The sequence below is a fragment of the Molothrus ater genome, chromosome 16 (genome assembly GCF_012460135.2).
Source record: "Molothrus ater isolate BHLD 08-10-18 breed brown headed cowbird chromosome 16, BPBGC_Mater_1.1, whole genome shotgun sequence".
Taxonomy (NCBI): domain Eukaryota; kingdom Metazoa; phylum Chordata; class Aves; order Passeriformes; family Icteridae; genus Molothrus; species Molothrus ater.
Window position 1 is genome coordinate 754,492 of NC_050493.2, and position 27,910 is coordinate 782,401.

The 27,910-nt window shown below is 60.8% G+C and overlaps 1 protein-coding gene across 2 annotated transcripts; it reads right to left on the bottom strand.

Annotated features, from left to right (window-relative positions):
* Positions 1-1,708: 1,708 nt before the first annotated feature.
* On the bottom strand, positions 1,709-27,790 carry CACNG3 (calcium voltage-gated channel auxiliary subunit gamma 3). Of its 2 annotated transcripts, XM_036392368.2 has the most exons (5): positions 27,696-27,790; positions 26,418-26,611; positions 5,972-6,055; positions 4,297-4,437; positions 1,709-3,195 (listed from the first exon to the last, which is right to left on the bottom strand). In XM_036392368.2, exons 2-5 carry the CDS (start codon positions 26,599-26,601, stop codon positions 2,684-2,686), a joined length of 921 nt encoding a protein of 306 aa, XP_036248261.1. In that variant the 5' UTR covers positions 26,602-26,611; positions 27,696-27,790; the 3' UTR covers positions 1,709-2,683. The 2 variants fall into 2 exon arrangements, with proteins under 2 accessions (XP_036248261.1, XP_036248260.1); XM_036392367.2 differs by lacking the exon at positions 27,696-27,790 and having other exon boundaries at positions 26,418-26,741.
* Positions 27,791-27,910: the final 120 nt, after the last annotated feature.

Below are 27,910 nucleotides of genomic sequence, written 5' to 3' on the forward strand. Positions count from 1 at the left end.
GGGCAAGGACCGAACCTCCCCGAGCGCTCCGCCGGCCCAGCCCGCACGCCCCGCTCGCTCCGCGGTGTTTACCGGGCTCCCACGATGATCTAACGCTGCACAAAGCCATTACAGATAAATATAGAGCACTGCAGCACCATAAATCAGCGGGCTCGGCGGCGCGGCAGGATCGGGCTCACGGGGGACGTGGGTCCGCTGGCACTCGGGGAGGGGGAGCGGGTGCCTCTCCGAGTGCCACCCGGCCCCGCTGTCGCCACCCTGGGCTGTCCTGCCCGCGGTGGAGGTGACCAGGGCGCTGCCGTGCCCGTCGGAGCGGCGCTGGCAGCCGCGCGTAGACGATGGGCTATCATACTGTTTATCGGGGTCTGGCGGAAAGAAAACAAGCTAATGGGGCATTTGCTGATTCAATTCCTTGAATTTGAACAAATCTTTTTAATCCTCCTCTCCCGGGGATTGGAAAGGTCAGGAAATGGGCAGAATGTGCACTTTCAGGTATTGAAATTAAACTTGTTAAGAAATCCATATTGATTTGCACTTCTCTGAGAAATATTGAAGCCTCCAGATTTAGCCTAGGTATTGATTTTCTCTTCAGGGGAAAGACATCGGCACAAAGGGAAGCTATCACACGTGGCAGTAAACACCTTCAATCACTGCCCGCTCTGCCTGCATCAACACAAACAGCCGGCCCGGCACCGTGGCTCCGGCGCTGCACCGCAGCCTTTCTGCGCCCCCAGGCTGCTCGGGCTGAAAAGGGATTTGGGCTATGCCCTTAAGGCCCTGCTTTAGCTTTTGGTCAGCCAAGATCAAAAGCAGTTGGTCGGGAAGTTGGAGATGGTCACTGTAGATCCCTTCCAACTGCGCTATTCCACTCCATTCTACTCCGTGTTTAGCGCTGCCAGCCCTTTCACTGCTTTGCTTTTAAATATTGCCCTAAGATGGGGGTGCAACTCTCCTTTGACTGTTTTTAACACATGCAATCAGCAACTACGGCAATTAAGAGGCTTAATTAGCATCTGAATCAGCCTTTGCAACAGTAGCAAATAAGGGTGAAGGAGCTGAAATTCTCCCTGTGAGGGTGGAGAGGCCCTGGCACAGGTGCCCAGAGAAGCTGTGGCTGCCCCTGGATCGCTGGAAGTGTCCCAGGCCAGGCTGGGATGGTGGAAGCTGCCCCTGCCCATGGGATGGTTTAAGCGTTAAGGTCGAGTCCATCCCAAAGCATTCTGCGGTTCTGTGAAGGAAGTGCAGCCCTGGCTGAGGCTGCTTGTGGGACTCCCAGGAGGATTTGACTCCAGCAGAGCTCCTGTGCTGGGTTTCCCGGCGCCTGTCCGTTATTCCCAGGAAGGATTGGGATGTGCAGACCCAGGCCGAGGCTGTTCAGGCTCACGCACCGCACACCAGATGCTCCCCTTCGGCGAGAGCAGTGAATGAGAGCCCCGCCGGCCCCAGGGCAGCCCCGGGGACCCTGTGGGAATCTGCCACCTCTGTCAGAAGGTTAAATAAGATTTCAATTAGGCGACACATCACCGCGGACCGACTGCTCCCGCACTGCCTCCGCTCAGACGAGCTCTGCTCCAGCGGGAGAGTCCAGAGCCGAGCCTCCGTCTGCTCACGCGCTCCCTGCAGCCCAGCCTGGCCGCCCTCCTCGCTGCCGGCCACGCTGCGCCGCTCTCGGTGCCGCTGCAGGGGCACTGTGACCTACTCAGCCAAGGAACTTGCCAAACTGGACAATTTTATTGTTTTTCTCATGGATCTCCCAGCCATTAGGGAATCACACCCCATCCGAGCGCGGCTGCAGCCGCTCCCGCAGCACCACGGTCGCGCGTTGCCCCTCGGCTGTGCCCAGACAGTCATCTCTGACTGCGTGTGTACCAACTGCAGGGAAGTAATTCGTTTTCTTGCAACATTAGAGGTGAATTAAACGCTGGATACTTGCTACCAGTCACTGGAGTAATTCTGCTCCTGAGTCCTTTCATGGGAGGGAAGGGAAGGAAGGGAGGGAAGGGAGGGAAGGAAAGGAAGGAAAGGAAGGAAAGGAAGGAAAGGAAGGAAAGGAAGGAAAGGAAGGAAAGGAAGGAAAGGAAGGAAAGGAAATAAGCCCTTTCGAGACCACAGAAAATTGCAAAAGGATGTTTCTTCCAACCCGACATGACAAAATTGAATTCCAAGCTATTTAATGCATGCACGAAACGCCAAAGAGGAACCCAGCCCGAGCACTCCATCCAGCACGACAGGGAAAGGGGTTCGGAACACAAGCATCGCTCCGGCACTAGCTCAGTGCTTCCAGCTCCGGCATTCCAGGCGATTCCACCGAAAGGTAACTACCGGGTAAGGGTTCTCACGGACAGGGCTATCGCCAGCATTTCCATGGACACACAGCTATGGGAACACTGCAGTTATGATCACACGAACGATGGAGACCTCGGGAAGCCGCTGTCCCGGGGGCTGGAGCCCGCTCAGTCCGCGGGGCGCCGGGGTCCCAGCGCGGCCCCGTCCCCTCCCCTCGGGGTCCCGCTCCCGCCGCGGGCGCCGCGGCCCGGCCCGGCCAGAGGCATTTCGAGAGTGAAGAACCAGCCCCACGGGCAGGGGCACGGGGAGCCTCCGGGTTTGTCCTTAAAAACGGGGTTTCACAGGTTACACCGTCACGAGGGTGATGCCATGCAGCCTGCCCACGGCCCAGCCCGCCTCAGACCGGCGTGGTTCGTCTGTTGGCCGGGTTGTTGTGCAAAGACTCCTTGAACTCTTTGGGGATGGAGTTATGGACCTGTAAAAAACCGTGGTCCCGCTCCGAGTTGAGCAGCGTCCCCATGGTAACCTTGGAGGGATCCCTGGAGAGGGTGAACATGGAGATGTCGGTGGAGGGGATGGTGCTGAACCCTTTGCTGATGGGCGACATGTCCCGGGAGCGGGGCTCGGTGGAGCGGGAGCTGGACCGCCGGCGGAAGCGGTACCTGTAGGGGGGCAGGCGGGTGAAGGCCGACCTCTTGAGCAGCTCCGAGTGGGACCTGGCGCGGATCTGGCGGTGCTTCTCGATGTACATGTGCACGGCGATCACCCCCACCATCTCGGCGATGATGAAGGACAGCGCCCCGAAGTAGAAGGACCAGCCGTAGGAGTAGCTCTTCTTGGAGTCGCTCTGCCCCGGGTCCCCCGCGTTGGCAGAGATGTACACTATGATCCCGATGATGTTGCTGAGACCTGCAGCGGGGACAAGCGGGGCAGGCGCTCACCTGAGTGGCAGGAGTGGATGGGGGGGGGACGTGTCCCCGTGGGGCATCACCCCCTCTGCCGGCACACTTGGACCAAACCCCCTTGCAGACCTCTACTGGTCTCCCAGGACACCTTTATGCTCCCTTACACATCCCCTTACTCCTGGATATTCCCAGACAACAGAAGGGAAGGAGGAATAGCCACTGTTTTCTCTAGAAAAGGGACATCTCAGGAGCTGGCTGTGCTCTGCTTTGCAGAGCAGGGAATGCAGGAGCCTGGCTGGTGTCATGCAGCAGCAGAGCCAGCCTGAGGGGTACATGGGGATCCCCCCAGCATGAAGTCAGGTCACAATGGCCCGGGAGCACAGGGAAGCTGGAATGGCTCTGTCTCTTTCCGTTTCTGGTGGAGTCCTGAGGCTTTGTCTGGGGCAGGGGCAGCCTGTGCCCCACCGGCAGCCAGCAGGGCTGTGCTGCAGCCTGGGGAGAGGCTGGTGCATTCCCAGATTTACTTAATGAATCAATTATGTTCTCTCTGCTGTTTTCTCATCTGCATCAGCAGCTCCTGCCAGCCAAGGAGGAAGAGTCATTTGTCTTTTTGTGGGGAGAAGAAAAACACAAAATAGAGTGGTTCCTTGAGACAAAGACACAGTCACGCGATAATCAGGGGAAGCGGTGGGGAACAGCACAGAGAAATGAGTAATCCAGCAGGAGCAGCCTCTCCAGAGAGTGGTTTCCATGTGGCAGCCCCTCCGCCTGGTGGTGCTGCTGGCACAGTGCCCACTGACTGCCCAGGATGGAGGGCAGCGCCCCCAGTCCCTGTCCCGCGGTCTGGTGACCCCAGGGGGATGGCTGCCCTTGGGGAGCCCCTCTGGGCTGTGCCCCCGCATGGGCTCTGCTCAAGGCGGGGCAGGGGGGCACCTGAAGCCCTGTCTGGCACAGAGACCATGGCCAGAGACCCCTGAGAGCCTTTCTCTTCTGTGGGGATTTTCCCCCAGGGCTGGAGTAGCTCTCAAACCCCAGAATCTCACTGTGCTGACAGCCTGGGAGGACCCACCCCCCGCCCATGGAGGGGCCCCTGGGCAGCTCCTACCTGCAGAGACGAAGAAGATGCCAGCGCTGAGGATGACGTTGTGTTTGCTCTTGTAGAACTCGCTGGCGGCCACGCACAGGCCCCCGAAGAACAGCAGCCCCACGCTGAGGATGGGGAAGATGCTGGATGCTCTCACTGCACCTGTGGGACAGGGACAGGGGCAGCATCAGCCCCCAGCACCCCCTGCACCTGCCCCAGGGAAGGGTCTGTGCAAGGGCACCCCTTGTGCTGCCAGCATGGATGGGGAGACACAGCCCTGGTCCCCAGCAGGCAGCCTCTGCTTGTCATGGACCTCTGCAATGGTTTGGCTTGGAAAGGATCCTCACACCATCCAGTCCCACCTCCTGCCATTGCAGGGACACCTTCCACCAGCCCTGCTTGATCCAAGACCTGTCCAGCCTGGCCTTGGACCCTGCCAGGGATGCAGGGGCAGCCGCAGCTGCTCTGGGCACCTGTGCCAGGGCCTGCCCACCGTGCCAGGGGAGGATTCCTTCTGCATAGCTCACCTGGACTTCCCCTCTTTCAGCAGAGAGCATGGGCAGGCCCAAGGCTGGGTGAGGGTGGCCCAGCAGCCAAGGGACACCGTCCCCTCAGAGTGAGCAGCTACCGGGCACTGTGACACAAAGGACACCCTGACATGCAGAGCCACACGCGTGTGCCAGACTGCTGAGGGCTCACCCCAAGCTCTGCATTTCCAAACAGAACAGAGGCAGCAGGGGGGTGCAGCAGCCCTGGGCACTCCCTGAGCTGCTGGGGCTGGAAGGAGTCCTGGGAGAAGGGCCCTGTGCCCATGGCCTGGTGCTCAGCCCCCTGGCTGACCCAGCTGCTGCTCATCCAGTTGTTGCTCTGGACTCCCAAATTTCCACATCTTTGCTTACCCAGTGGAGAGGAGAGTGAGTTTAATGAAATGGCTTTGCAGTTTTAGTAGATTAGTGCTGAAGTTCTCCCACCCCCTCTCACATTTAAAGTAAAAAGTCTATTTTAAAGCCCCCAGGAGTGGAATTTTAATGGAGCTTCTCTGTATTTCTCTGCTTTAATAATGGCCCTGTTGGAGGGATGAGAGCCCAAGCCAAGGCACAGTGTATTTTTGGTGCAGCAGGTAGTGATCTGCTGCATTCATTACTCTCTACTGTCATTTTGGAAGCTGATCCATGTAGGAAAGTGGATTGGGCTGGGCTTTAAGGTCCCTTCCAACCTGGGCCATTCTGGGATGCTGTGGGAAGGTCTGTGCTTCTGCCCTGGAGCTTGGCTGGCCCCTGGGACAGGAGGAGCCACTTTTCCCAGGGAATGTGCCAGTTCAGTTCCCTCTGTGTCCCTGTGCTTGGCTGCCAGTGCAGAGCCCCTGGACCCGCTCCTCGTGCTGTCCCAGCAAGCCCAGCCTGGCTGGAGGCTCGGGGGGCAGGGACACCAGCAGGGACAGGGAGAGGGGTCCCTGTGGTGCTGCACCTCGGACTGCAGGCTCCCAGTCCCCGTGGGGACACCAGGACACTCAGGACACTGCAGGGACCGGCCGTGGGGACAGCGAGTGCCAGCCCAGCGTGCCACGAGCAGGTGGCACTGCCAGGCTCGGGGAGCCTGGGGGCTGTGACCCCTCAGCCGCTGCTGGGTGACACCAGGGCACAGGGAGGGGGTGCCCTGCGGTGCCCAGGGGACGCGTGCACAGGGGGGCACTCACGGAGCAGGTACTCGGCCGTGTCTTGCTCGTAGTCTGCATCCTCAGGGAAGTGGTCGATTTTCTTGCACACTCCTCGGAAGGTTCCTGGGGGGACACAAGGCAGGAAATGCTCAGATCCTGCTGGCCAGGATGGGCAGCAGCCCAGGGGCCTTCACGTTCCAAATGGACCCTGAGGCCCAGTGTGGGACTGCCCTGGAGCAGCAAGGGGCAGCGAGGGGTGGCAGGAACTGCAGCATCTCCTCAGAGGATGGGCAGCCCCCCCAGCATCCTGGCTCTGGACACGTGCTCATGCTCAGGTCACGCTGGCTCTGTCCCCTCTGCCATGGCACCAGGGCTCCAGGCAGCACGAGCCAACCCTCAGGGGGCCCTGCACGCTCCCAGGCTGTGCTCAGGGGAGCCGAGCAGCACGACAGGCATCAGTCAGAGGCTGGAGATGAAGCTCTGGAGGAGGCAGGCTGTGATCAGAGGGAGACACAGCAAAGGAGGGAGAATCGTCTGCTCCCGTTGCTTTGGGAACTGTGGGAGAAGGGGATGCACTGGGCACGGCGAGGACACCAGCTCCACAGCACAGCCCCCAGCCTCCTCCTCCTCCTCCTCCTGGCAGCTCTGGGTTCCACCCACCTTGCCCAGTACCCAGAGCCAGCGGGCTCTGCCCCGCGCTCCCCAGAGCTGCCCCACGGGTCCCTCTGCTCTGCAGCCACCAGGCAGCGCCAGAGCGGGGCTGCAGCGAGCGAGGGGTGCATGCACGGAGCAGGCACGGGCAGAGCAGCGCGCCCGGCGGCCCGGGGCAGCCCCGGCCCCACAGCATCCACTCACACTCTGACATTTATTTTGTCTCCTTTACTCCCTCTGTTCACCAACTGATGCTCGTCGTCATGGCAATGCCGAGCCACCTGACACGCAACTCCAGCCTCCAAGCACACAGCACAACAAGGCTGCAATCCCAAAAAGCCTCCTCTGGCCTCCAAGGTGCTCCCCAGGGAGGGAATCCTGCCCCTGGGAGCTGCGGCTGCCCAGCCTCACCCAACTGCAGCTCAAACTCTCCGTGTGATGGTCCCGCCTCAATCCAGGGAATCCCCTCCAGCTGGGAAACCTCCCAGGGCTTTTTGTGTCTACCAGCAATAGGATCGTGGGGTGCCTGCAGGCTGTCCCTGTCCCTGTCCGGCAGCCCAGGCTCCGCAGCGAGCCTGCCCTGGGGTGGCTGACACGGGCTTTCATTTGGCAGCGATGAACTCGCACGGCACGGTCAGCGGCCGCGGTTTGTGCGGGCACCGCACCCTTCCCTTCCCTTCCCTTCCCTTCCCTTCCCTTCCCTTCCCTTCCCTTCCCTTCCCTTCCCTTCCCTTCCCTTCCCTTCCCTTCCCTTCCCTTCCCCTGCGCTCCTCCAGCCTCTGGCAGGGTCTGTGCCCCCCGGGCAGGGTCTGTGCTCCCCGGCCATGGTCTGTGCTCTCTCCCGGCCCGGGTCTGTGCCCCCCGGGCAGGGTCTGTGCGCTCTCCCCCAGCCCCGGGCAGGGTCTGTGCGCTCTCTCCCGGCCCCGGGCAGGGTCTGTGCCCTCCGGGCAGGGTCTGTGCCCTCTTCCCCAGCCCCGGGTAGGGTCTGTGCCCCCCCCTGCTCCGCGGTACCGCCGAGCTCCCGCCCCGCCCTTATCGGCACATGCAGAGGCAATTAATTGATTTGATCTCAGGTTGTTTTTCCTCTCAGAGCTCCTTTCCCCAGGGAGGGCTGGGGGGACGGGGAGGGGCTGTGGGGGAAATACGGTTGCAGTGGTGGAAATACAGCCAAGAATATCGATCCCAGCCCGACGAGCAGGGAGACTAAAGAGCTCCAGTTATGGTGTTAAAATCTCATTACTTTTCATCTGGTGGAACCATTTTTCCAGGGACCATTCTGGGTGCTACTGGTGTGTGCAAAGGAAGACTCAGGCTGAGGAGGATGAGCTGAGACCACTCTCAAATGAGAACAAAATTCCTCGCTCCCCTCGTAGTGGCTCAGCCAGGAGTCAAGGTCACATTCCAGCCCTCAGCTCTCTGCTCCTCCTGATAAATCCAAGTGAGTTATCTCCCAAGTTGTGGTTTCCAGTAATGGCCTTCTAAAGGCACCGTGTTACACTGAATCCATCTGAGGGAAGTGGCAGGCCATTATGGTCTAAGTTCTCTGAAAATTAATATTTTGGAGAACCAGAGGTCAGAGCTGAGCTGGGGAGTGCTGGGGTAGGAAGGAGCCTGCCGCACAATCCCAGAGATACTCAGGCTCCGCGCTCCCTGAGTAACAAGAGCAAGATACCTAAATATCTCCGAGGAATTAAAACTTCAGGGCTCATCTTTTTTTACCTCCCACCCACCTCCCAGATGCTTGGAGAGATGGAGAGAAATTCATCCATATTCCTTCCCTTCCCCAGCTCCAGGCTCTGCAAGGCATCCTGGGGCTCTTTGCACAAGGTCCCTGGTGTGACATTGCAGAGCTCTGGGGCTTTGGGTCTGTGCTAGCCACGGCCAGCAGCCAGTGGCCGCTCCATAGGGCTCAATGGGTGGCACTGAGCAGCTCCTGTGGCCCTGGGGACGGCTGTGGGGGGGCTCAGCCACCCCCCAGGACATTGCTTGCCTCCTGCATCACCAAATTTCCAACGCAGCCTGAGCTCAAAGACACACAGCAGCTTAGAAGAGCAGCAGAGAAGGTTGGTGGGGTGGCTACAGCCCCTGATCCGCAGCACCGAGCCAATCCCCTGGAACTGCTGCTGGAGCTGAGGACAAGGGCTCTTCTCCACCAGGCCAGGGAAGCCTTGGGGAGCCAGGGGCCCCGTCCCTGCCATCCCACCAGCTCTGTGACTCCTCAGACCGTTCCTGCACCTGCTGGCCCCAAGCCCAGGAGAGCGGCCGAATGAAGGCAGAACCCAGGAGCCCCCAGCCCTGCTGGTGCTGAGATGGGTGCTGGGCCCCTCAACACCTGGCAGTGGGAGGAATCCTCCTCCTCCTCCTCCTCGGCAGGGCTGAGCTGTCCCGCAGCACATCCCATCGGCCAGCAGCCCCACAGCAGCTCCCCCGGCGGCTCCGTCTGCCTTTCACACCCTCTCCCCCTCTCTGCGGTGGTGGCTTGTGCCTGAGCAGAGGCACCTACACACACACGCCTGTTCCGAAGGACAGTTTTTCCTGGCTTTATATATTAAAAAAACCCCCACCAGTGGAAAAAACCCAAGTCAGCTGAAAGGAGAGCAGGAGCAGGAGGCAGCAGAGGTGGCTGGGCTGTGGCTGTGGCGGCCGAGCGGAGCCCGGCGTGAGCACACACCTGGGACAGAGGGGACAGAGGGGACAGAGCCCGAGCAGCCCAGGGCTGGCGGGCTGTGGATAGCAGGAGATGCCCGGGATGGGCATCCCCACGGGGGACACGGCGGGCACAGCCTGGCACTCGCGGCTCGGGTGGGCTGGGAGCTCCTGCCAGCGCCAGCCCGCGAGGTGCCAGCGATCGGCGCGTGGCACAGGGACTTCACTCCCTCAGCGGCGTTAAACGGGAAAAAAAGGGGGAAAAAAATCTACATTTTGACAGTGACTCATCATCTCCCATTCTGGAATCTGTGGGGTTGGTGCAACCTACACAAGGCAGTTCAGAAAAGCAAAACAATTCTGAATAATAGAGGAGGAAAAAAAAGTTTGCAGCTGATGGGTAATTTCCAGCCCTTTGCTCTGAGGGTTTTCTCATTTTTCCTCATTAGAAAAGTAATCAGGTAACACTGGAGCTGCTTCCAGGGGCTCCCCCCACGCTCTCCTGAGCTTCCTTCCTCCCTGCATCCTCCCAACCTTCCTCCCTCTGTCCTTCCACATTGCTGGAGCTCATGGCAGGAGAACACCAGGCTCCTGGGGAGATGCTGGGATGGGGTAGGAAGGTGCAGGGGCCGCTCTGGGTGCCCCTTCTCTGCTGTGCCCTGTGGCATGTGGCAATGGGCAGCAGCTGCCAACGCCGGGAGCACTCGGACCATGCTGGGGAGGAGAGCACTCATCAGCATGTCTAAGGAAATTATTTCATGTTTTATCTTTAACAGTGGATAAACATTGATTTTTATTTTAAAAGGTAATTGACATTCCTATGAGAGCGCAATGAGTGCTGGAGCAGCCGAATTGGCGTAAATAAGCCGTGTGCTAGAAATTAATGAGCTTCACTGATTGAGTTTATCTGTTTAAATTAATACAATTCTGGCAATTATATATATAAAAAAAAAGATCTTTGGTTTGTTTGCCTGCTTGGAGACATGGGTGGTAGGAGATGGGGCAGGGCAGGAGGCCTGGCCCAGCTGAGCCCAGAGCCTGGGGCACCAGGACCTCCCCTGACCCTCCAGGACCCTGCTCTCCCTGTTTAATGAACATTTTAGATTCACTTGGCTTAACTGATGAGCCTCTGGGAAGGGTTTGCCCTCCAGCCTCCTCTCTGGCTGAAGGTAACAGGGGTGGCCAGCTCAGCTCTGGGAGATTCCTGGGTCCCATGTCCTTGTCCAGCAGGGTGTGGGGAAGGGGGTCTGTCCTGCAGGGTGGGAGCTCTGTGCCCGTTTGGCAAAGGGGGCTTGGGCTCATCCCCCTCCTCCCCTTTCCACCACTCCAAGAGCTGGCCAGAGCTGGAAGAAGCTCCCAGCCCAATCCTGGCAAGAGTGCCAGGTCTTTAGGGTCTCTTCCAACCCAAACCATTCCATGATCCCATTATCCAGCTGGGTAATTAACAGACAGATCCAGACACTCTCATTTGTAGGAGTGAGTTTGACCCACGAGTTTCATGTCCAGAACACTGGGGACAAGACCTGCCCAGATGGGACCGGGGGAAAACCGAGAGTCAAGAGTGTAAAAGCTGGGATCCTCTGGTGAAACAAGCTGCCAGAATCCAGACAAAGAGAATCTGTGGCTGTGGGTGCTCGGGTGTCTGCTCCCACCCCGAGCACAGGCCGGATCATCCCCAGGCTGCTTAAGCACCTATTTATACCAGGGAGGAGAGAAGCTGCATTAAGATGGGGAGCTGGAGGTTTCACTTCACCGGTATTAAAATGTCCTCTGAATTTCTAAAAACCTATAAATGACAATTTCATAGCTGTGAAGCGTGGCATCCAGCACAGGGGAGTGCTATTTTCGACTCCGTGTTGACAGCTGAAGGGGAATGGATCACAGAATTAAAAACTAGTTGCTGCTCAAGTCCAAGCAATCATGGCTTGATTATGCTCCTTATGGGCACACAGAGGCAAGTCCAAGGCACCAGCACAGACTCCTGGTGCTTTGAGAGGTCAACTCACAGAGCAGAAAACAATTATAAGCCAAATCACTTAGGAGAATGGATTTAAGCATAAAAGCACAACTGTGTACAGAGAATGATTTAAGAGCGTTTTGCCCAAAACTCATCACCATGACGGGAGCTTGCATTGGTTTAGAAACTGCCTGGCTAATAAGCAAACAGCTATAAAAATAAAAACAGGCCCAACAAAGAGAAGAAAGGAGATATTCATAACTCTGAATATAAATCAGCAACTTGGAATTGTAGAGCGCCGATAAAGGCTGGAAGAAGCAGCGGAAAAGCACCAGAACGTCCTTCCCCAGCGCATTGGATGAGCAGCAGCACAGAAAGGAGCAGTGCCACCGCCCGCCACCAAACAACGCAGCAGCAGCCTTAGTCACAGGCCCCAGCAGTGTTAAATAACTGATCATGGCACTTCTCACACAGCACACCCGCACCCCGGGGCCAGGAGGATGCGATGCCAGCCCTGGGGAACGCTGCTCTGGGAGGGGAAGGGCTGAGAGGCTGCTCTGCCCACCCTGCAGCCCCGCTGCTGCTCCAGGGCTGGCACCTGGCACAAGCAGGGACTGGGAACCAGGGGACAGCCCCTGGCACAGGGTGACACGGCCACTGGTCACACTGGCTTTGGTGCAGGCAGCAGCAGGGGCAGTGACAGTGACACAGAGCCCGGCAGGTGATTGTGACAATGTGGGGGCCAGCAGGGACATGCTGGTGTGCATCGGCCTGGAAAAACAGATTTAGTAATGGAATCATCACAGGATTTATCCATGGAATCATCACAGGATTCCACAGTGGCCTGGGCTAGAAGGGACCCTAAAGCCCATCCAGTGCCAGCCCTGCCATGGCAGGGACACCTCCCACTGTCCCAGGCTGCTCCAAGGCCTGTCCAGCCTGGCCTGGGGCACTGCCAGGGATCCATGGCAGCCACAGGGCTCTGGGCACCTGTGCCAGGGCCGGCCCACCCTGAATATTCCCTATTTCAAGGTTAAACAGCTGCCTAAATTTGTGATCACCACCACGATCCGTGTTTGAAGGAGGCTGTTACTAACCCCATCCCATAAGGAGAGGGCTCCGGGCAGAGCTCAGGAGGTGCCAGAGGAGCCCGGTGGGCACCGAGCCCCTCCATGCCCTCAGCACAGCACTGCAGGCCCAGGGCTGCAAAAAGCAAATCATTCTGCAAAGGAGCCCCACAGTGCAGAATATCCAGGCTAAAAATATGTAAATGGCCATGAAAAGCACTGTCAGAGTTGCAGCGAGATGAGGCAGTCGCCAAAAGGCAATTTCGAATTTCTGAGCTCGCTGCACGAGGCATTAAAAAGGTCACTATTTCTGAAATAAGGATCTTTACAAATAAACACATTTGCCGAGGCCTCGGTGAGTCATGCCAGAGCGGAGCACAGAGCATTTCCACCCTAATGCTCCTGACAGGCCGGGAGCAGGGAGATCTTTTCATGTTTACAGTTCATCAATAGTTATTACAGCTGCACAGTCAATCTTTAAAGCACATTTAGCCTGGGAGGAGGCTTGGCAGGTTGTTTTCCCTGAAAAAGTGATATTAAATTTATCACGTTCTTCCTCTTTTACAGCATAGATTTGAAGGCAAGCATTTGAAGTTCAAATACACGACTGCCACTCCAGCACCTGCCTTTTTTAAAATATATCTATACTTCAGTCACATCTTCCCGGTATAAATATTTGAAGTTTTCAGCGGATGCGTTAAAAGGGCCTCGGTCCATCACAGCCCGTTCATTCCGGGGCCTGCGGCGGGCGCTGTGCCGTGCGGGAGGGAGGCGCTGGCGCCCGCAGCCCCAGCTCCGCGCTCTCCTCCGCTCCCCCGGCCGCGGCTGCGGGTCCGGCCCGGCCCCGCCGGCTCCGAGCGCCGCCAGCCCGGCCGGATTTAGCTCCTGCCTGCCGGAGGCAGCGCCGCCTCCTCACCATCTGCGGGAGGGAAGCAGCCCCGGGGAGCGGCTCCAACGGCCCAGATGGGGAAAGCCATATTCAGGAGTAGCACCATAGTTTCACTCCTGGCTTTTTTTGGAGAACAAGGAGGAACTCTCCTGCAGACGGAGCATCAGGAGAGAACTTTGCTGGTGAACCAGTGAGCGATGCCAACCTCGTCTTCCCCATCCCAGAAAGAAAAGCTGCCCCTCTGAGCTGCCCAGAGACCCAGAGCCAGTCCCAGGGCATTCCATGCTCCCCCTGCCCTGCTTGGGAACGCCTTGGCACTACTGCACTGGCAGAGGCTTCCTGCCTGGCTAGGGAGGGTGCCTCTCGTCCCTCACACAGCACTTTGGGATCTCACAGCGCCAAAATCCCCCAGCCCACAGCAGCCAGCTGCTCCAGGCCCCTGGAACACTGCATGATACACTCCGGGCCCCTGCAGCACTGCCCTGCCTCAGGGACTCCTCTGTCTGAGGCTGTGATGTCCCTGCCCACGCTGCACCTCTGGCCCAGGGAGCAGGACCCCACTCCTGGCTACCAGAGCTGGGCAAGCTGCTCCTGGCCCCTGAGCCACTCACACCCTCACCTTGGCCATTAAACAGCCTCACCTTCCCCAGCTTCCCAAACCTCAAAGCACAAAATCCGTTGCTAGAAAACATCTGAGCTTTTAAACAACCCCAAGTCCGCCTGGCCCTGCCATTGCGAACGCCAAACAAGCCCAGCTCCCCGAGGCTCTGCCCTTCAGGAGCCAGCGAGAGCTCTGAGGGGAGGAGGGGAAAGACGCGAAAGCCCCGAGACGGGTGGCAGCAGAGAGCTTCAGCACTCCGCCACGCTTTCCATCCTCCTCTTCTGCACCGAATCACCGAGAGCCCATCCCGCCGCTGCTGCAGCCAGGTGCTGCTCTGCCATCAAGGACACAGGGAGTTCCACCGGGCTCCTGCCACTTACCTGGGGCTGCCCCTGCGGCTTTACTGCCCTGTTTTCGGCTCTGGATCGTGCCCAGGGTCCGTGGCGTTGCCCTCAGCCCACATCCCTGCAGGGAGGGCTGTGCCTGCAGCAGCCTTTGATGGCTCCGTCCCAGGTGCAGCCCAGCAGCTCTGGTTACCACTGAGGGCACCCACCTGCTCTCGGGGTGATGCTCCAGCTGCTGGGGCTACGAGCTGGAAGGACAATGGGTGGGTGGATGGAGAGGGACTGTGGACAAGGGCAGACAATGACAGGACAAGGGGGAATGACAGAGGGGAGGCTTAGATCGGATATATGGAAGGAATCCTCCCCTGGGAGGGTGGGCAGGCCCTGGCACAGGTGCCCAGAGCAGCTGTGGCTGCCCCTGGATCCCTGGCAGTGTCCCAGGCCAGGCTGGACGGGGCTTGGAGCAGCCTGGGACAGGGGCAGGTGTCTTGAAAGTCCCTTCCAACCCAAACCATTCCACAGTGCCATGATTCCACTCTCCCCAATTTCCAGACGGGTAGGGCAGCACTGCAGAGATGCAGATCACGAGCATCTGCTCGCTTTGGGTGCTCAGCTGGAGCCGGGGATTTCACAGCCCTGGCACAGGCTCTGCGCGGGAGGTGACGCTGCTGTCACAGCCCGGCCCGCCCGCCTGCGGGGCTGAGCCCCCCCGAGCCGCTCCTGCCTGCCTGGGGCGTTCTGCTTCTCTGCTTTGCTTTGCGGGACACTTCCCCTCATCCCCAAGGGGCGATCTGCTCAAAGTGACGTCGCAGAGGTTTCTAAAGAGTGTCTGAGCTCCTGTGCCCAGAACAGCCCCTGCCTGAGGCCCAGAGCTGTCCCTGAGCCCCTCAGTGAGCGGCACGGACGGTGTCACACAGGGCAGCGGTGCGGGATGGGCGGCAGCTCCCACACAGCCCATGGGACACACAGGGCAGCGGTGCGGGATGGGCGGCAGCTCCCACACAGCCCATGGGACACACAGGGCAGCGGTGCGGGACGGGCGGCAGCTCCCGGAGAGCCCATGGCGCACAGGGCCCAGTGCGGGACGGGCGGCAGCTCCCACACAGCCCATGGCACACACAGGGCAGCGGTGCGGGATGGGCGGCAGCTCCCACACAGCCCATGGCGCACAGGGCCCAGTGCGGGACGGGCGGCAGCTCCCGGAGAGCCCATGGGACACACAGGGCAGCGGTGCGGGACGGGCGGCAGCTCCCGGAGAGCCCATGGGACACACGGCACCGGTGCGGGATGGGCGGCAGCTCCCACACAGCCCATGGCACACACAGGGCAGCGATGCGGGACGGGCGGCAGCTCCCACACAGCCCATGGCACACACAGGGCAGCGGTGCGGGACGGGCGGCAGCTCCCACACAGCCCATGGCGCACAGGGCCCAGTGCGGGACGGGCGGCAGCTCCCGCACAGCCGAGGGACGGCAGCTCCCGCACCCTGCAGGGGACACAGGGGCCATCCCGTCCCCGCAGTCCCCAGGCCGGGTCCCCAGGGCCCGGCCGAGCGCGGTGCCGGCAGCCGGGGCTCGGGGGAGGAGGAGGAGGAGGAGGAGGCGCGGCTGTCTCGCACCTCGGCCGCGCTGAGCGGGGCTGGCAGCAGCCGCACGGCCCCGGCTGCGGACAGACACCGCAGCTCCGCCGGCGGCACCGGCCCTGCGGGCACGGGCCCTGCGGGCACGGGCTGGGCTCCCGGAGCTGCTGCGGGCTCACGGGGGGCGGCAGCAGCGGGAATTAACTGGGGCAGCCCGGGGCAATAGGCAGGGTATCTTCAATGCCATCAGACGCAGCTGTTTCCAACGCGCACGCCGCCTCCCCCAGCCCCGCTGCCCCTCTCCCGCAGCCGGGGACACAAGCGGCAGCCCCGGCTCAGCTCTCACATCCCGCCGCAGCTCTGCTGCTTCCCATGCAAGGCGCGATCGCTCTGATCCTCTCACGCTGGAGAGGAGGCCAGAGACTGATGCACAAGAGAACACGTTCATCCTTGGCTGGAGCGCTGCGGGGCGACGGGAGATTCTCCCAGCACGGAGCCAAGGAGCCCCGGGGCTCAGAGGGAGGCTCGCAGCCCCCGGAGCAGAGCGGCGGGCAGGGCGAGCAGCCCGTGCCCATCTGGAGCGGTGCCAGCCCGGCCCGGCCCGGCCCGGTGGCACAGCTGCTGCACCGCGATGGGGCTGAGCCAGGCTGCTCAGGCAAATGGAGGCCTCGGCACGGGGGACATCCCGGCAGGAATGACTGTCCCAGCTGGCCGGACACACAGCCGGGCTGGCAGCGGTCACAGCGTGCCTCGGCAGTGACAGCGACCTTTGCCAGCCAGGCAGCGGCCCGGGGAAGGCGCGGCCCGGCAGAGCTCGGTGATGGCGCCGTGCGAGGCGCTCGGGGATGCTGAGGTGTCACACACACACAGCTGCAGGGAGCCGTGTTTAACACCCGGCTGAGCATCACCCGCCTGGCCTGCAGGGTTCCTGTTCCATGCCAGGAGGGAGCCCGGCCTCTCCAGGGGGATGGAGGTGCCGTCTCTGGCACCAGGGAAGTTCAGGACACCAGCTGCTTGATGACAGTGCCAACAGCACAAACCAAGGCTGATTTTCGTTAGTTACATCAGGCACGCCTCAAAAGGACCATTGCTTGTTGGTGGCCTTTTTGGGGTGCTCTCCCCTCCCTTTGTGACTCCAGGCACAAACTGAGATTAAAGGGAACAATTACCAAAACACCAGTGAAATTAGAGATGTGCCCATTCGAGAGGCATGAACACAAATGTCACCCTGGAACACCACCTTTGTCACTGCTCACTCCAGTCCCACAGGATGTATGACCAGTGCCAACATCCCCATGAGCGCCCAGTGTCCCCAGAAAGGCTGGGAGGTCACACGTCCCCCCTTGTCCCTGTCCCCACCCTGGGGCTTCTGTCCACCTCAATTCTCCTCCTTCAGCACACCCCAAACACAGAAAACAGCGAACACAGAGCCCTGGGGACGGTGACAGCATGGCACCAGGGACTGACCTGCTCCCAAACCTGCCCACTGCCCTTCCTGCCAGCCTGGCATTGCCACAGGACCGTGTGATTAAAGAGCACCATTCCCAGGGACCTGGCACAGGAGCAGCTCAGCCTCCCTCTGCTGCCCAGCGGCACGAGATTTGTCTTTACATTGTGGTGTCAGGAGATGAGAAACAGGCAACATCTGAGAAAATCATCACACCCTGCTCAGCAGGCACGATCCCTCCTCCTGCCAAAGCCTGGTGTGCTCAGCACTCACCAGGGAGCGAGGGATTCCTGCCATGTTTGGGGGCTGAGTGAAGCCCAGGGGTCCTGGCACATCCAAAAGGGACCGAGAGCCTGCTGCAAGAGGAGCCTCCACTTCTCCTCTGGGCAAGTGACCACAGCATCTCGGAACCCCCGAATTGTTTGGAAGGGACCAAAAGACACAGGACAGCTCCAAGCCCGCAGCATCCCCTGGCCTGGACTGCTCATCCCGAAGCCACTTCCATACCTGTTGCAGGAGAGGGCTGGGAAATGGCAGCAGTGCGCAATGAGAACACTCTGCCGCAGCCCCGGGGTGTTCCCAGGCTGCGTTAGAGCTCCCGGGGCGGGATGCAGCCCCTGGCCCTCCCCGCACAGCCGCTCCCGCCGCGGGGCTGTCAGCACACCCGAGGGACGGCCACCCGCTGTCACCCCGGCGCTGTCGTTCCTTATCACCGCCGCGTCTTCTTAATCAGAGCCCTTATCTGGAGCTGCTGCGCTCCCCCAGCGAGCCGCGGCTCCTCACAGCCCCCGTGGGACTGAGCAGAGCAAGCAGCTCCCGGCTCCTCACCCCGAGGAAAGCTTCCCAAAACCTCGGGAGCGGAGCCCATCACCAAAGCAAAGCCAGCCGGGAGCCCTCCGGAGAGACCCCCACCTCTCCACACCGAGCACTGACCCGAAACGCATCCAGCAGCTTCGGGGGAGATCCTTCCCAGGGCCACTCCAAAGGCTGAAGCGGCTCGGAGGCGCTGGAGCCCAGCGGGAAAGCTGGCACCCTCCTGGGAAGGGAAGGGAAGGGAACGGGCAGCGGGCAGGACCCTCCCCGCGCCCTCCCCATCTCCCCGCGGGCAGCAGGACACGGGTGGTGCCTTTCCCTTGAGCTGCCCCCGCCCCTCACCGCCGGCGCTGCTGTCAGTGGCAGCGGATGCCTGGCAGCTGCGTCCTCACCTGGCAGCAGGTGGGGTAGGGGGAGCCCCCTGCCAAGTGGGGCCCTCGGGCAGCAACCCCCCGCACCTACGGATTAGTGTGTTTCTATAAATCGAAGGCCGTTCTGGATTTTCCTGAAAAAGGAGGTTACTGTAGTTATGAAGTGCACACTGGGTTCATTAAAAATCCATGGTGAAACCCATGTGAACAGGAAGCAGGAGAGGCAAGGAGCACTGAGCAAGATTAATGCTCAGCTGCCTCACCTCAGTCCGTCCCAGAGAGCAGAGCATGGCAGCTCTGCACACCTGTCCATGTCACAGAGCAGAGCATGGCAGCTCTGCACACCTGTCCATGTCACAGGGCAGAGCATGGCAGCTCTGCACACCTGTCCATGTCACAGAGCAGAGCATGGCAGCTCTGCACACCCGGCCTGTCCATGTCACAGGGCAGAGCATGGCAGCTCTGCACACCTGTCCATGTCACAGGGCAGAGCATGGCAGCTCTGCACACCTGTCCATGTCACAGGGCAGAGCATGGCAGCTCTGCACACCTGTCCATGTCACAGAGCAGAGCATGGCAGCTCTGCACACCTGGCCTGTCCCCAGAGAGCAGAGCATGGCAGCTCTGCACACCTGGCCTGTCCATGTCACAGAGAGAGCATGGCAGCTCTGCACACCTGTCCATGTCACAGGGCAGAGCATGGCAGCTCTGCACACCCGGCCTGTCCATGTCACAGAGCAGAGCATGGCAGCTCTGCACACCTGTCCATGTCACAGAGCAGAGCATGGCAGCTCTGCACACCTGTCCATGTCACAGGGCAGAGCATGGCAGCTCTGCACACCTGTCCATGTCACAGGGCAGAGCATGGCAGCTCTGCACACCTGTCCATGTCACAGAGAGAGCATGGCAGCTCTGCACACCTGGCCTGTCCCCTGAGCAGTGCCCGGGGCTGTGCCAGGGGCCCAGGATGCCATCACCCTGCAGGCCGGCGGGGGGATTTCCCCGGAGCCGCGGGAGTCGAGCACTGCTGAATCCACCTGGCTTCACTGTCCAAAAGGCAAAACTCATGCTGAGAGAAGGGATTCACCAAAGGCCACGCAGCTCTTGGCAGCAGAGGCGGGCATCGCTCCCTGGCTGCTCCAGCAAACGTCGTGGCTGGCACCTCCTGGCCAGTGCCCACCTCGCTGGGAGCCCGGGGATCCAGCACCCATCCCTGGGGCACCCTCCCCACGGCACGGCACCGCTGCCCGCAGCCCCCAGCGCCGGGCTCGCAGCTCCTCGGCAGCCAGCCCTAATTATTTACAGCCGGCGTGGAGCCAGTGACCTTGCATGGGAAAAAAATCTCTTGAGCCTCATTCAAATTCAGCCTTCCACCTCTATTACACGGGAACAGCTCCGGAGATGACAGGCTCTGCACCACGCCTATGCAGCAGTAAAATGCCTGTTTCTGAGCTGTTCACAGCGTTTTACTCATCACGTGCTGCTCGCAGGCAGTGAGGGAGCCGGCTCTTTAACCCGCCCCACAAGTCAGGATTTCTGCCCGGAAAACACCGCAGCCTCCCAGGAGGGTGAATTTTGCACCCTCTGCTCGAAGCAGAGCTGGTGGCAGCTGGCTGAGGCACGGCTCCTCCCCGGACACTCTCCAAGCAGCCCTGGAGCCACGGTGCCAGCTGGCAGAGACCCTCTGTGCCCAGAAGAAGGATTCTTATGACTCGTGGCATCTGGCCGTGCGCCACAAGAACATGGGGCTGGAGCAGCCTGAGGGTCCGGCCAGCCTCATTTCCATCTCCATTAGAGGACAGTAATTCACTTTTATCCCATACATCCTCCACCAGGGCGAGGCTCAGGGATTCCCTAAGCCCAGGGCTGTGCCTGGGTGCTCTTTGTGACCCCTCGCCCAGGGCACGTGCTTGGTGCTGTGTGACAGCAGTGCCAGGGCTGGGCTGTCCCTGCTCCAGCCGGTCCTGATGAAAATTCTGCAGCCTGGAAATCCCACCAGGTGGTCTCAGGTAACTGTCCCTCTCCACCTCCATCCCTCACCTCTCCTTAGGTGCCTCCATCACGTCTTGTATTTCCATCACAAAGGAAAACTCAACACGTCCCAGCCCCCAGGATAAAACGAGCAAAATGAGCAAACAGCCCTTCCCAGCACCCCCAAACCTGCCTGGCTGCACAGAGCAGCCCTGGCCCTTCCATCCCCTCCAGCCCTCTCTGACAGTCCCCACCTGTGCTCACCTGCCCCACAGCTGCCATCCCTGAGCAGAGCCGTGGCTGGGGACACTGTGGGGAGCAATGCCAGGGTGCTGGGCAGCGTGGTCAGTGTGGTCAGCGTGGTCAGCATGGTCAGCGTGGTCAGTGTGATCAGTGTGGTCAGCATGGTCAACGTGGTCAGCATGGTCAGTGTGGTCAGTGTGGTCAGTGTGGTCAGCATGGTCAGCGTGGTCAGTGTGGTCAGCATGGTCAGCATGGTCAGCGTGGTCAGCATGGTCAGCATGGTCAGTGTGGTCAGTGTGGTCAGCATGGTCAGTGTGGTCAGTGTGGTCAGCGTGGTCAGTGTGATCAGCGTGGTCAGTGTGATCAGCGTGGTCAGCATGGTCAGCATGGTCAGCATGGTCAGTGTGGTCAGCATGGTCAGTGTGATCAGTGTGGTCAGTGTGGTCAGCATGGTCAGCATGGTCAGCATGGTCAGTTTGGTCAGTGTGGTCAGCGTGGTCAGTGTGGTCAGTGTGATCAGCGTGGTCAGCGTGGTCAGTGTGATCAGTGTGGTCAGCGTGATCAGTGTGGTCAGCGTGGTCAGCGTGGTCAGTGTGGTCAGCATGGTCAGCATGGTCAGCGTGATCAGTGTGATCAGTGTGGTCAGCGTGGTCAGCGTGGTCAGCGTGGTCAGTGTGGTCAGTGTGGTCAGTGTGGTCAGCGTGGTCAGTGTGGTCAGTGTGGTCAGCGTGGTCAGCGTGGTCAGTGTGGTCAGTGTGGTCAGCGTGGTCAGTGTGGTGGTCAGTGTGGTCAGTGTGGTCAGTGTGGTCAGCATGGTCAGCATGGTCAGTGTGGTCAGTGTGGTCAGTGTGGTCAGCGTGGTCAGCATGGTCAGCGTGGTCAGTGTGGTCAGTGTGGTCAGCGTGGCCTGGCAGTCCCTCATCACCACCAGCAGCACTGGCACCGAGCTGCACCGGGCATGCTGAGAAGTGGCACATTGGGGTGGAGATGAGAATCTATCCCAGACACTGACCAGACAGAGGAACAGGATGAGCAGCTCCTTAAATACCTGCCCATAATGAGTAGTGAGAAAAAGTGCTCCATCATGGGTGATTGCAATCTCAGGGACATTTGCTTGGCGCTTTTAAAAATTAAAGATAATAACTTTCTAACAGAAACAATCTTGCTGTCACCTTGGGGAAATTCTCTGCTTGGCCTCACTCAGAGGGCTGAGAGGAGCTGGAGGCGGGGGAAGAGCTGGTGCCCAGCCAGGGCAGGGCTTCCAGCCCAGTTTAATGCCTTCACTGTGACCCAGCTCAGCTCACTGGGGCCAAAACCAGCCAGGACAGAACCAACAGGGAAAATGGAAACTGAGGAGCAAGGGTAGGAGCTTTCCTGCACCTCACACCCCTGCTGAAAGGGGGAATTGAATTAAAAAATTAAAAACTGGGGACTTTGATATGGGAAGTAGTAGGCCACACACAAGTGGCTGATGGGAGGAGCTGATGGGATCAGTTAAAACAAATCTGCAGCTGAAAGGTCAAGGCAAAACAAGGAGGAGTTCTGTCATTGTGTTGGAAGGAGCTTTCCTGACGTGTAAACCACGACTGGATCATGACAGTGTAACTGTCAGTCATGGAGCAGAAGTGACACATGCTTATTTATTCATCAGATACTTCTGTTCTCTGCTTGGAGACAAACAGGCTCCCGGGTTCTGGCAGGAGCTGGGGGATGCTGAGCAGCGACTGCAAAGTGTAAACATGGAATGGGGAGGACCAGAGAACTCCCTCCCAGGAGCATTCAGAGAAGGCTTCTGAAGATCTAAGATGGATTTTAATAAACCTTGGCATTCTGTTGAATTTCTAGAAGAAGGGAGAAGCTGGTTGAATGCCAGGAGGGATGCGATGGGCAGTGGCAGGAGTTGTGTCCCCAGCACTGCCCATGGCTTTGCAGAGGAGGAGGCAAATGTCAAACAGCCTCATGGAAAACAGATTTATCAAACTTCATACATTTTTCCTGATATAGTTATAAATTCAGTTGATAAAGGAAGTCAGTAACATAATACATTTAAGAGTTCCACAGGGTATTTGATTTAGCTCTCCTGAAAAAGTTAAAGACCTGCATTATGCAGAATCAACAGTGCTTTATTACCTGGGCTGGGAGCTCCCAGAGACAGTCCCTCCATCCAAGGGATGTTCCTGCACAGGATTGCCTGTTACAAGGACAGAGCTGAGCTATGGAAACATCTTCATTGAGAGCATTGAATAAAACATGAAGTAATTGGGAGTAAACCAGGGAAATGGCAGAGAAGAGAGTGATGGGAATATTGACGGATGAGGGAGGTGGGCCAGGCAGGTTTGAGCAGCTCAGTGCCTTGGGCTCATTCAGCCATGGCCATGTCTATACAGCCAGCTCCAAGGACTGGGAGTGAGGAACCAGGAGAGCCAGTGCCAGTCTGGGGCTGGAGATGCTGCCCGGTCCCACCGGATGGGCTGGGGGTCCCACCCCTCTGGGGACTCCCCGTGAGGGGCTCAGTGACCTCAGCGTGCAGGCAGAACATGGACAGACAGCCCACGTGGCCACGGGAGACCCGGGCACCAGAGATTATTTCTTGTGTTCAGGGGGAGTTGGAGGAGCCCCTGGGCTCTCCAGTGGAACCCCTGGCCCAGGGACACGGCTGATGACCCTGGGGTGCAGCCTCCAGGAGCATCATCCACCCAGCACTGAGCTGCAGGTCAGGTGCAGGAGGGACTGGGCAGGGTCCTGAGGGCTGTGGGGTCAGCTGGTGGTGCCTGCAGTGTTGTGTGTAAATCCAGACAGGATCGTCCCAAAAGACCAGCCCTGAAAGCTCCCCAGGCTCTGCAGGGAGGAACTGCTGGCTGCCAAAGGCTGTGCTGGAGCTGCTCTGGGGGAAACTGAGGGGCCAGGGTGGGCCCAAGGGGGACAGCCCAGCTGAAGGACATCTCTGGGACATGAGATGTCTGTGTCCCCTGCAGAACACCCCACAAACCGCCCCAGAGGAATGCAGGATGCTGAGCATCCTCTGTGAGGGAGGCAGGCAGAGCAACGCTTGGCCTCCCCCAGAAATGACAGAGCACTTTATTCTGATGAGGGAAATGAAGGAGGAAAGGAAAAGTACCACATCGCCTTAAAATATGGTATTTTGAGCAGCCTTGGCCAAATCCTCCTGCTTCTTCTGCCTGTTTCAGATCCGCATGATGCCATGGAGCCAGTCCCAACCTACACCACGCAGCAGGGAGGACACGGAGCCTCCCTGCATTTAATGATGCTGCATTTAATGATGCTGAATTTAATTAAGTTTGATGAAAACCAAAGTTCTGTTACTTTCTTGAAAACACCACTAGCCCGAGCAGCTATTTCTCAACTTCAGCTCTCTGCCCAAAGCGCCGTGTGCTCCCTCCCTTCTGAACCGACACAGCGGGCACACAGGACAACAAGTGACACTGGGACAGCCACGGGGGACACACACCGACCGGCCCGGTCACACCTGAGCTGGACACACCAGGGGACACCTGCCGAGCGTTCACCCGTCGTAAAAGCAAAAACCAGGATCCAAGGCTGCCATTCCAAGCAGACCGTCACGGCCCAGCGGGCTGGGAACACCTGCCTGGCTCCAGCGATTGAGTCAAGCGCTAATTTGTGTTTCCCAGTGTGGGTGGCTCTCCATGGGTCTGCGGCGGCTCCATTCAGGATTTATCCGCTCTCGCTGAAGGGCTTGTGACGCTCACGTGGTGGGGGCTCCCACGCAGGCGCTGCGCCGGGGCCGCCGGGGATGCTCGGAGCCCCGGGGATGCTCGGAGCGGCCGCTCCCGTCGGGCCGAGCCGCGGCGGCTCCTGCGCGGTTCCTGCCCCGGCCGGCGGCGGCAAGTTCGGGGCTGAGGCGGCTCCCGAGGGGCAGGGAGCTCTGCTCGGTGCTAAAAGCATTTGTGCACCGCGGGAGAAGCGGCCCCTGCGACAGAGCCGCGCCGGGCACGGGGATGGAGCCGCTGTCCCTGCTCCGAGCCCGACACAGCGAGCGCACAGAAAGCAGCGGGCAGCGAGGCCCTGCAGCGGGAATGGCACCGCACGGAACGGCTCCGGGGCTCTGCCCCCGGCGCTCCCCCGGCTGCGGGGCCGCTCAGCCCCCGCCCCAGCACGCTCCTTCCCCCGCAGCGGCTCCTGAGCCCTGCGCAGCTCGCTCGGGGAAGTTTTCCCGTGCCAGCCCCGTGCTGGTTAACGGCCTGCGAGGCGCCTTCCCCTGCAGGATTCAAGGAGGTGACAGGCAGCCCCAGCACGTCCCCCAGCACCATCCCAGCCCCAGCACGTCCCCCAGCACAGGCCGGGACCCCCCTGTCCCTGGCACCGCAGCCCCGCTGCCGCCCGTGCCCCGCACGGCTCCGCTCCCACTCCCGCTCCTCTCCCGCAGCTCTCAGAGCACCGGCGCGGGGCAGGATGTGGAACAGGGAGTGCTGAGCCCACGGCGAGCCCCTGCCCTGCTGCTCCCAGCCCCGTGCCCAGGCTCAGGGTGCAGGGCTGGGATCCAGCTCTGAGCTCTGCCGTGGCACTGCCAAGCCCTTTCCCGAGTGAGCTGTGCCCAGGGCAGTGGGGCCTCTCTGGCTCCTTCCAAAGCAGTGATTGATCACAGTGAGGGAAACATAAAACATTGGCTGGAAAAAAAAATACATGTAGCAAACCAAAGAATTTTGGATATTACTCATGCCTCCAGTGATCCCATCTTTCACATCCCTGGCTCCTGCCTCCTTGGCTCCCTCAGCCCAAGAGGGGAGACAGATTATCTCAAATTATTTATTATGGAATTAGAGCATGATCCAAACCCTCCTTGAATCAATAAGAAAGCTCTGACTGACTTCACCGGGTTTAGGACCGAGCACCAGGAACAGACAGGATATTTCTGCATCCGTGACTCACCGAGAACTTTCCAACGTGGAGGAGCAGCTCAGCGCCTGCCCCCGGCGCTGGAGGGGTCGCTCCGGGCCCGGGGCGCTCTGACACCCTCAGGGCAGCGGGGCAGGTTCTCCTGAGCACACAGGACACTCGCTGCTGCACTCACTGTCAAAGTCAGGGCCCAGGGTGATGCCACCGGCCATTTACCACGTACCATCGCTGCGCAGGTACCAGCACCTGGCTCTGTTAGAGCTCATCTTTAACCGCAGCCTGTGGGTGCTCAGAGACACCTCGAGCAGCAGCTCTGGGGCAAAACTGCCCCAAACTGTGGCCTGTGCTGCAGGAGGGGGGCAGCTGCTGGGGCCTGGCCAGGCAGGCGCTGCCGCGGGAGGGGAGCAGCGGGGCGAAGCGGCGAGGCCGGGCGGGCAGAGCTCGGCCGTGGGGCAGCCGTGCTGGGGCAGCCCCGCCGTGGGACTGCCCGGCCGCGGGGACGAGCGGCGCTGGGGCAGCAGCAGCAGCAGCAGCAGCCCAGCCTGCCCGGCGGTGCTGCTCACAGGGAAAGGGCTGGCGCTGGAGCCGGGGCTCGGTGATGGAAGCGCCGGGCGCGGTGCGGTCCCCCCGTGACAGGGACGGCCGAGCCTCGGAGAGGGGCAGCAGCCGCGGGCCTCTCGCTCCCGCATTCCTGATCAGGAGAGGGACCTGTGGCCCCTCAGCCCGGAGCTCGCCGGGAGGACACAGCGCGTCTGCCGCCGCCGGTGCCCGGCACGGGGGGAGCCGCAGACCCGCGTCCCCGGCCCCCGCGCCCCGCCAGGAGCGGCCCCCTGAGCTTCCACCTCGGTGCCAGTGCCCGGGGAGGAGTGCGGAAGGCGGCAGCGGGGAGCGGCGGGGAGCGGCGGGGCCGCCGGGCCGGGGGACGCTCGGAGGGCCGGGGGATGCGCCGCTCGCCGGGGGCCCGGATCAGGGGAGGGGGGTCCCGCGGTGCAACCCTTCCCCCGAAGTTTTGGGGCCGCGGGGGTCGGTACCTTCCAGGCAGCACGTCCTCCAGAGCCCCGAGTGGGTCATCACCTCCTCGTTCTTGCGGCTCGTGTCGTTGTCGCTCATGGACTTAGTCCTGCACACGCCGCGCGAGTAGAGCCAGTAGTCGGTGCCCACGGCGATGGTCATCAGGCTGAAGGCTGCGAAGGCTCCCACCGTGGTGACGAGCATCTGGACGCCTCTGTCACACATCCTCATGCTGCTTCATCCTCCGGCGGCGGCTCGCAGGGGAAGGGCCGGCGCCGCCGCCCGCCGCCCGCCGCCTCATGCCCCCGCGGGCGGCGGAGAGCCGGGCCCCCGCGGCGGCGCGGAGCGGGGCGGCCCGGCCCCGGGGAGCCCGGCACGCATGGCCCGAGCGCAGCCCGCGGAGCGCAGCGCAGCAGCCCAGCCCGGCGGAGCGGCTCCGCCGTGCGCTCCGCTCCCGCCGCCTCTCCCGGCGCCTCCCCCGCGCCGCCCGGCCAAGGCAGCGGCGGGGGGCGGCGGGGGCGGGACCCGCGGGGGGCTGCGCCGCCGGGACACCGCCCCCCGCCCGCTGCCACCCGCACCGGGGGACGGGGACCGGACGGGAAACCCACCCCGGGGTGCCGGGACTGGGCGGGGACCGTGACCGTGACTGCCCCGGGAACCCCACCCCGGGGTGCTGGGGCCGGGACTGCCCCGGGGGAAGGCGAGAGGGACCCGACAAGAAAGCCCGGACTGGGCGGGGGGATCCCACCACTGGGTGCCGGGACTGAGCGGGGACCGGGGGACCGAGACCGCCCCGGGGACCACCGGGGTTCTGGGACCGGCCCGGGACTGTCCCGGGACACGGAGCGGGTGGAAATCCCCCCGAAGTGGCAGTGCCGCCCCAGGGACAGTAACCCACCCGCACCAGCCCCCGGCACGGCGCCGCTCGGTTCCCTGAGTCCCCCCGGCTCAGTCTGCTCGGTGCCTGAGCTGCTGCACCGGTACCGGGCACCGGTGGCACCGGGACAAGGGGCTGGGGGCACACACGCGCACAGCGGCCCCCAGGGAGGGCACAGCACCTGGGCACGCTGGCACGGAGCTGCCCCTGCCCCGGCAGCCCGGCGTTCATCCCCTGCGCAGGAGCTCGTTCTGCCTGAACATCCCTCGTACCCACAAGCCACTCCCGCACCATTCCCAGCACTTAGCCCCCCTGCCCTCGCCCTCTCCGCTGTCTCCTCAGCTCCCTGAGACATCCCTCAGCCGGTTGGATGAGCCCATGACTCATGCGACCTTTCCAACAAGCCCTAGAACACACTTACCTCTGGAACTCAGGCTCCTGTAAGGGCCACGGTGAGACGGGGAAGCGGCTGCTTTACACGGTGCCGTGAGCTTCCCCAGCCCTCATCTGCATGCACTCACATGGAAATACTAGTTATTTACTCCAAAAAGGCAAACAGAGAATTCTGAAGGTACTGAGAAATTAAGAACGCGGAAATGAAGCAGCTCCTCACCCTGCAATCAGGGCTGGTGCCGC